The following is a 9006-nucleotide window of genomic DNA, read 5'->3' on the forward strand; positions in this document are numbered from 1 at the left end:
TTATGTGTGTGTGTGTGTGTGTGTGTGTTTATGTGTGTGTGTGTGTGTGTGTGTGTGTGTGTGTGTAAAATTGTCAATATACAATACAAACAATAATAATATTGACCACACACTGACATGACACACACTACATGCGCGGCTTAATGCAAATGTACTGGACCAATACGAATGCCTCATGCAAAACAGAACAGGTACATATCTTATTAGTGATTAAGGAGAGTATGATAGCAATGACGTTTCCAACATTACAGCGTGAAAATGATATTGTGCTAAACAGCCAAGTGGAGGGGCTTTAAAGGCATAGAAAGTTTGAATGAATTAACACGGGATTGAATGCTTTAGTTGGGGTATACACGTAAATGGGTGCACTGATTGTTTGACAGAGTTTATTTAGTTTGACTAGGCTGTGTTTAACAAAACATAACTGTTAAATCAACTCCAGACTTTCAATTCCAAAACAAGTCCAAGAGAGCATGGACATAACATTGATATAAATTACGCTGTTTTGATTTCTGCGTCTCACCCTGATCCCATTTCAGCTTAGATGTGACATATAGCTTTCTTCGTCCCGAGAACAATAGTCAACAATAATGAGAACAGGTCTTGAAAAATATTTCCGTGTAACTTTTAAGCCTCAATCAAAAACTTTACATTGTGAAGGAAACACTGCGGAAATGATGTGGAAACATACACTTTGACAATACTGGACCTACCCTTGGGTTGTAACCATTGTGAAGAATAGACAGGAAAGGGGACAATGTTTTGACACTCCTTTCAGAAACCACAACATACTCACGTGCAAAGACCAGTACTGTATCAAAAGATACTGTTAAAGTCACATGCCCACACATACTTTTTACGCGCAGAAGAAAAGCCATAAATAAAAAAAACTAAATTGTTTCTGTTAATGTTGTTTGGGAAATGAGGATGTCGTACTGTGCAAACAAAATTACATATGGTAACATAACTGCTAAATACAAGGCACTGTTTTGAACACAACAAAACCTTTAAAAAACCCATTAAAATCTTATTAAAAAAACATAAACATGAACGAAACAAAACAAATCACTAATGGTGTATCCTAGAAAAATCACACTTTTCTGGGGTGCGTTAGAACCTGTCTACTTTGTTCTCGTATCTGTAAACGAAAACGCAGACTTCACAGCCGGCAGCACCTCAATAATTATGCATAATGAAATACTTACATAATTGGCCATGTAATGACCACGCACATTACCATGCATATTGAAATTAACATTATGGTAACAAAGCAAACGATAACTTCCCGAAAAACAAATCGAGTGTGACTTGTTTAGAAATACACAGAGGAAAACACATCTTAAATACTGTTTGGCAGCCAAGATAGCGGAAAAAAGGAAAAGTGGCGAGTAACGTACAAAGAATCTACAGGTAAAGCATTTCTCATCATTTTCAGTTGGGTATAAACAAAATGGGCCGGGCACGTAAATACATAATGGTTGGATGGAATGAACATTTACACAAAATATATCGAGGGTTCTTCTTATGAACAATTTCCGGAATTCCGCATTTCCGGGCTTGCCGCATCATGCGTAAATCAAAAGCACAGATGCGCTATCACAGACATATAGTATAACAATGAGATGGGGAAATATTTGAAGGGAAGCTTATTACTTGTATAACAGGGAAATTATATAATTGTGACTTGTAGAATATTGAATTCAGTGTCTGTTTTGCCTTTCATGAGTAAGGGGAATATAGTGCAGCAGCTATGCCTTCAAGACTGTGGTTTTGCAATTGTTCAGTAATATTGTTTGCAGCATTGCGTCTTATCAAGAGCAATGAATCATGTAAGTATATACATTTATGAACGTCATGTATTTGCAATATGTAAATAAATTGATTTTGTATGATACTTTCCAGTGTTTTATACTTTAATCCAGTTATACGTCTTTATTAACGTGAATGGTAATATATCCGGTTTTTACCGTTACAGAAGTGAACATCTTTAGTCACCACAAACATTATATTAAACTGAGATGAAGAAATATGTAATTCATGAACTTCATACGCGATTACCAGTACAATACGACATAACACAACTAATGCCTGATAACAGACATGTTTTTATTTATTGTAGTCTAGAATTTGTTTCCAAAATGTGTTCTGAATCCTGGGATTTAACAACACATTTCTCTTTTTATCCAGGCTTGAATTCCAAGGTGAGCAGTGACCCCGTCACTGTTGACAAACGGTTGGAAGTCAACTTTACATTCACCATTTCCAATAAGTGCGGAAGTGACCTGAATATTGTGAAGGTGTTGAAGAAAACAGAAAACTCACCACTCACAACTGTCTGTGTGCTTTGGCACGAAAATAATGCCTGCATTCCGTCAAAGGGGTGCACCTGCAATAAAGAAACCGGGGAATATTCTGTCACAAACCGTATTGGCAGTTCTGCATTGGATTTAGAGCTTATTGCAGAACTGCAAGACGAGAGGGTCTTCACAAAGTCGGTTGGGATACTACGTGAACAATGTGAGTAACTGCAACATTATTTGCTGTGGGAATGGGTGTGCGATTGACAGATTTGCTGAGTGAGTCACTTGATGCGTTCATCATGCAACAGTGATGTTGTGTTAATTCATTCTATACTTCTTTCTCTTTTTGTTTTGTTTTGATCTCCTTCTTTCTACTGCTGTTGCTTGCATTTAACTATAGTCATAGTATGCTGTAGCAGCCATAGGAGCAGTAGTTCTTACTTTGATGCTTTTTTAGGGTCCGTTTTTGGTATTGTGTCTTCCTTTTTATCTTCCTTTCATTATTTTTTGATATTTGTTTAATTATTCTTTCTATTTTTCTATTGTGTCTTCCTTTTTATTTTCCTTTCATTATGTGTTGTTGTTTTCTTTTGTTTTCTTTTGTTTATTTGTTACTGTCTTTTTGTTCTTAAAACACGTTTTCCCCAATGCTACCCAACTTAATTATTCTACATCTTTATTTATTGCAGAGCGCACAATTGCATTTGTATATATTTCAGTCACTAAAATTTCTTTCACAATTAAGTCTAAATGCTTCCTCCACTTGTTAGGTAAAACAAACAAGCATTCTGCAAAACACTCTCTTAATTCCATCTTAATTCCCATCTGAAATGGCCCACTCGAAGTTGATTTATTGTGTTTCATTTCGTCTTTGGCTTTCTAATTACTATATGTGTCATAAGCAAGCAATAGATGATTTCGTTTACAATTTGACATTCCAGGCAAGGCAGTCAGAGTACTTGACTCATGAGTTTGAGTATTTCTAAACATAAGTGTATGAACGTAAGTGTACGTTTTGATAAACAAAAATCGTGATTAGGCAAATAGACAGAAAAATATCCCGCTCCAGTGAAAAGCCTATGAGAGTTTGCTTACATGTCGACTTCAGCAAAGACAGAAATAATGTTGGATGACAGACTAAGAATGTACTTGTCACTTTGTCACTAATTTTTGAAAGAAGACCAAATCCATCCATTCATGGTGTGTGTGCAGATCCTCCAAGCATCGAGAGCATTTCAGTTCACACAAAAGGGAAATATGTAGACGGGCCGGTTCCTCAAAACTCTTCAGTTACCATCGTCTGCACATGGAATATTGGTTATCCACCCTCGACGTCACGTCCGCGTCTGAGGGACCAACAGGGAAAAGAGCTTGAGGTCAATCATACACCACAGAACAACGAAATCCAGCACAACATGGACAGTGTCCAGTGTGGGGATGCAGGAGAGATCGTGTGTGAAACTGAGGATGGCAAAAGCAGCATGAATAAAACCTTGCTTGTGAAATGTACGTCAAACGTATGAAATAATATTTCATTCTGAATATAAAAAGACTCGATTTATTCTGGAAACGTTATTGTTAATGACATAGTTTTAAGTATTGTACACGGTTATTAACTTGGCATTTTCATCACGAAGATGATCGTCTATCGGTCTTACCTGCTGACGAAAAAAAAAGAGAAAAACACCCTATATACAAAGAGTAATGGTGATGTTTAGTACTACGCTTTATGCTGCTTGTGTCTGAAAAACATCTTGCCTTTGTGTACGACTAGGGGAGAGCATGACATGTTTGTTGGTGTTGTTGTATGGTGTTGTTTGTCAATATACGATGACTGTTTTACTTTCTATTCTTCTCACATTTAGGCGCACCAGAATTCACTGTGGCCAAGAAGACGTTATTCGATGCTGCCCTCAGTGACAGTCTTCATCTCCGTTTTCCTGTTCGCAGTCACAGTACATACATAAAAGAATGCGAGCTGTCGAAAAATACGCCCTCTGGAAGACTAATCTTCAATTCATGTCCCAGGTTTGTCTTTAAGTGCACACATTGCAGCGCCCTACATATTAGCACCAATAGAAAGAGAACTACATTTGATTGTGCTAATTTCCCTTGACAAATTAAAGGAGAAATCATAATTGTGTAGACCCCTCTACATCTTACGTGGACGTATTAGGACATAACTATCTAGGAGTGAAACTAAAAACAATTCATAAATTGGATGAGTTCTAAAGGCAGAATGTCCCCTTCAGAATTCACCATGTTTTTGTTTCACTGTCTTTCTGACCAAAACCAGAAATTGATATGAACTGTGAGCAACACTGTTTACTCATGAAGGGCCCTTTGAGCTTGTACGTTGTATTGAGTTTACTGAAAAAATCGATACAGCCTAGAATACACATTTTGGAGATTATACCACCGATAGCATTCATGCTGAAAGCTGCCAAATAAAGTTTGTTAAATGTGCAATTTTCCCCGTTTCCGGGATAAATTCACATATTTCCAGAAATGTTGTTATATTAAGTGTATCCCTGTCGCAATCAAAACAAATATTTCCTGAACGTGTGTTTATTTCCTGATTATTCTAATTGCCTGGAACATATACATGGAACTGTTGCACACTTACATAAGAATTGCAGACAATGGAATTTAAGGTCTTATTCGAGTTTTCTTTTCTTCTTGTTTTAGTTCTGAAAGATCCTTCAGCTTGAAAGGAACCCCTCCAAACTTGATGTTACACTTCGACATCATAAACGTGACAACAGAGTTTGGTGGAAACTATGCACTTCGCTTGGCTAATGATGCTGGATTCGGCAATTCTTTGACTTTCATGGTCAATGTCATCAATACATTTGGAGAGGGTGTGTGTAAAGCCTGACAGTATCTGTGATGGTTTACGGGAGGCTTACTGTGCCTTTAATGAAACATTTAAAGTCTGCACAAAAATATAGACCTTGATGAGAGTAATTAGGCGCAAAAAACCACACCTCTTGATCTCATTAATTGTCCCAAAAACGGTACGCTTGTTTCATCTCAAACATATCAAAAGTAATTCATTTCTAATACAAAATAGAAAACAGTATTTCTTCGTGATGATGTATAAACAGTTTTCAAACAAAAAAGTTATTGGCTGAGCTTTGAAGGTAACAGTTGATTGCAAATACCAACACCCCAAAATTCGCAAACTGCCGCCTCTTCAAAATTAAGGATAAGAAACTCTGAATTTAACTGGTTGTGCAATTTGGTTAGGGCCTCCCTAGTCCAATTAAGAACAGAAATCTGAACTCAATGTTAATGCCAGCAGTGGATTCCAATAAGCGTCTCAAAAGTAAGATAGTGGGCTTATATGGGTTAATATCAAAGACAGTTTTATACAATATAACTTTTATTTGCAGATTGTACAGATTTTAATGCAGAATCAACTACAGGCCTAAACACAGACCACACGAACACTGGCGCCACTGGCAATGCACACCACTTGGGTATGTGAATTGCATTACTGTGCCAGAGGAAAAAGCAATATTGCGTGTTGCTCTTTTTTATATTTAGTCAAGTTTTGACTAAATATTTTAACATCGAGGGGGAATCGAAACGAGGGTCGTGGTGTATGTGTGTCTGTCTGTGCGTGTGTGTGTGTGTGTGTGTGTGTGTAGAGCGATTCAGACTAAACTACTGGACCGATCTTTATGAAATTTGACATGAGAGTTCCTGGGTATGAAATCCCCGAACGTTGTTTTTCATTTTTTTGATAAATGTCTTTGATGACGTCATATCCGGCTTTTCGTGAAAGTTGAGGCGGCACTGTCACGCCCTCATTTTTCAACCAAATTGGTTCAAATTTTGGTCAAGTAATCTTCGACGAAGCTCGGACTTCGGTATTGCATTTCAGCGTGGTGGCTTAAAAATTAATTAATGACTTTGGTCATTAAAAATCGGAAAATTGTAAAAAAAAATAAAAATTTATAAAACGATCCACATTTACGTTTATTTTATTCTCCATCATTTGCTGATTCCAAAAACATATAAATATGTTATATTCGGATTAAAAACAAGCTCTGAAAATTAAATATATAAAAATTATTATCAAAATTAAATTGTCCAAATCAATTTAAAAACACTTTCATCTTATTCCTTGTCGGTTCCTGATTCCAAAAACATATAGATATGATATGTTTGGATTAAAACACGCTCAGAAAGTTAAAACAAAGAGAGGTACAGAAAAGCGTGCTATCCTTCTTAGCGCAACTACTACCCCGCTCTTCTTGTCAATTTCACTGCCTTTGCCATGAGCGGTGGCCTGACGATGCTACGAGTAAAATGGCATTGCGTTTCATTCTGTGAGTTCGACAGCTACTTGACTAAATATTGTATTTTCGCCTTACGCGACTTGTTTTTATATTTAGTCAAGTTTTGACTAAATATTTTAACATCGAGGGGGAATCGAAACGAGGGTCGTGGTGTATGTGCGTGCATGTGTGTGTGTGTGTGTCTGTGTGTGTGTGTAGAGCGATTCAGACTAAACTACTGGACCGATCTTTATGAAATTTGACATGAGAGTTCCTGGGTATGAAATCCCCGAACGTTTTTTTCATTTTTTTGATAAATGTCTTTGATGACGTCATATCCGGCTTTTCGTGAAAGTTGAGGCGGCACTGTCACGCCCTCATTTTTCAATCAAATTGATTGACATTTTGGCCAAGCAATCTTCGACGAAGGCCGGACTTCGGAATTGCATTTCAGCATGGAGGCTTAAAAATTGATTAATGACTGGGGTGTTGCAGGTAGCTTTGTTTCCTCCTTGGGGATGAAGCTACCAGGGGAAGGGATTGTGTTGGAGGTGCGGGTAGAGGGGTAGCCCTCCCGGTGCTCCCCCTTGGACCTCCCTAGTCTAGGACCCTGGGTCTTCGCGAGGTGGCCATTGTGGCGTAATCCCTCCGGACTAGCATAACGTTTCCCTATCCCAAGACCGACCGTGCGTGGTCTATGACCACATCCTCTACGAGGTGACCCTATCAACTAGGCAGCGAAAGCCCCTAGGCGAAACACGGCGGATCTAGAGGAGAGAACCTCGATAAAAAATTTGAGCTGCCATGAAGACGGAGCATGTTGGCTGAGGACAGCGGGCAGACCTTCTGTGCCGACACCCATCTACAGGAGAAAACCAGGCATGCACGCATCAAACCCAACATGGCCAATTAATGACTTTGGTCATTAAAAATCTGAAAATTGTAAAAAAAACATACAACGATCCAAATTTACGTTCATCTTATTTTCCATCATTTTCTGATTCCAAAAACATATAAATATGTTATATTTGGATTAAAAACAAGCTCTGAAAATTAAATATATAAAAATTATTATCAAAATTAAATTGTCCAAATCAATTTAAAAACACTTTCATCTTATTCCTTGTCGGTTCCTGATTCCAAAAACATATAGATATGATATGTTTGGATTATAAACACGCTCAGAAAGTTAAAACAAAGAGAGGTACAGAAAAGCGTGCTATCCTTCTTAGCGCAACTACTACCCCGCTCTTTCTTGTCAATGTCACTGCCTTTGCCATGAGCGGTGGACTGACGATGCTACGAGTATACGGTCTTGCTGAAAAATGGCATTGCGTTCAGTTTCATTCTGTGAGTTCGACAGCTACTTGACTAAATATTGTATTTTCGCCTTACGCGACTTGTTAATAAATGCATTGGAATTCCCGATCACCTTTTCGTGAACAGGTAGGGAGAAAACGAAGGCTTAATTTAATAATGCCACAAAATCATCCCTCCCCCGGACACACACACACACACACACACACACCACACACACACACACACACACACACACACACACAATGTTTAACTCAGGTGAGATAACGCCCCTTAATATGTTTCCTAGCTTTTTTAATGTGGTAAGTACACTTTGAATTGTCCCAAGCTTTGTTTTGTTTTCTCGACAAGGCACAATGAGTATTCAAACGCGCTGACAGTTAGTCAGCAGTGTCTTCTCGACTAAGAACACGACGCATTGTGCTTTCAATGCAGGTTGTTCAAGCAGTTCACGCATCATTGATTGCAGTTATGGTTATCTTACTTCCTTATTTTGTCTTATCGACATTGTCACGGAATGTTGGTGTAACTCGATCATTTTAGTCAGCTTTTCAGCGGAAGGCCGACACTGATTGTTTTTTTCATAATTTAAAACAATGTTTATATTTGTACCTGGTATGAATAGAAAGATAAAGGACACCCTTTGCTTATTTCGTGGTATGATTTTTGTAATCTAACCTGTGATATTTCGAACATTGCGGATTAACACTCATTTGGCATCCATCAACAGCATCTTCCATCTGTTCATATCGTGCAGGGGTAGATTAAAGCTTAACATGAGCATTCGTATAAAGACTTCCTCGACTAACACGAAGTTACCCTCCCGACAAAAGAACCTTTTGTACCTTTGAAATGTCTTTAATTTAAAATGAAAATGATTGATTTTTCATACATTACAAGGAAATTAATTATTCTCCGACTTCCAAGGGAGAGAGCTTGCATGCTTTCGGTTACACACAAAGCCACATGGCCCTGTGTAAATACACAAACAAATTTCAATACAAAAAAAGTAACTGCATGACCAACCGACCCTAGGTTTTTGTCCTTGTCATCGAAAACAATTATCTTATATTGTTGGCCTATACTTTACCAAGAAAAAAGAT

General features: G+C 37.8%; 1 protein-coding gene across 1 annotated transcript; it reads left to right on the forward strand.

Moving 5' to 3' along the window:
- The first annotated feature begins 1735 nt into the window (after positions 1-1735).
- LOC138974632 (uncharacterized) lies at positions 1736-5178 on the forward strand. The gene is made up of 5 exons (XM_070347357.1): positions 1736-1829; positions 2188-2517; positions 3513-3806; positions 4166-4328; positions 4989-5178. Exons 1-5 carry the CDS (start codon positions 1751-1753, stop codon positions 5176-5178), a joined length of 1056 nt encoding a protein of 351 aa, XP_070203458.1. The 5' UTR covers positions 1736-1750.
- The last annotated feature ends 3828 nt before the right edge of the window (positions 5179-9006 follow it).

The sequence above is a fragment of the Littorina saxatilis genome, linkage group LG8 (genome assembly GCF_037325665.1).
Source record: "Littorina saxatilis isolate snail1 linkage group LG8, US_GU_Lsax_2.0, whole genome shotgun sequence".
Lineage (NCBI taxonomy): Eukaryota > Metazoa > Mollusca > Gastropoda > Littorinimorpha > Littorinidae > Littorina > Littorina saxatilis.

Bases quoted from the DNA above. Each gene is read 5' to 3' on its own strand.
- LOC138974632 (XM_070347357.1), top strand. From the start codon at position 1,751: ATGCCTTCAAGACTGTGGTTTTGCAATTGTTCAGTAATATTGTTTGCA. The intron at 3,807-4,165 runs GTACGTCAAACG...TCTCACATTTAG, and splicing joins TAAAACCTTGCTTGTGAAAT to GCGCACCAGAATTCACTGTG. The intron at 4,329-4,988 runs GTTTGTCTTTAA...TTCTTGTTTTAG, and splicing joins ATCTTCAATTCATGTCCCAG to TTCTGAAAGATCCTTCAGCT.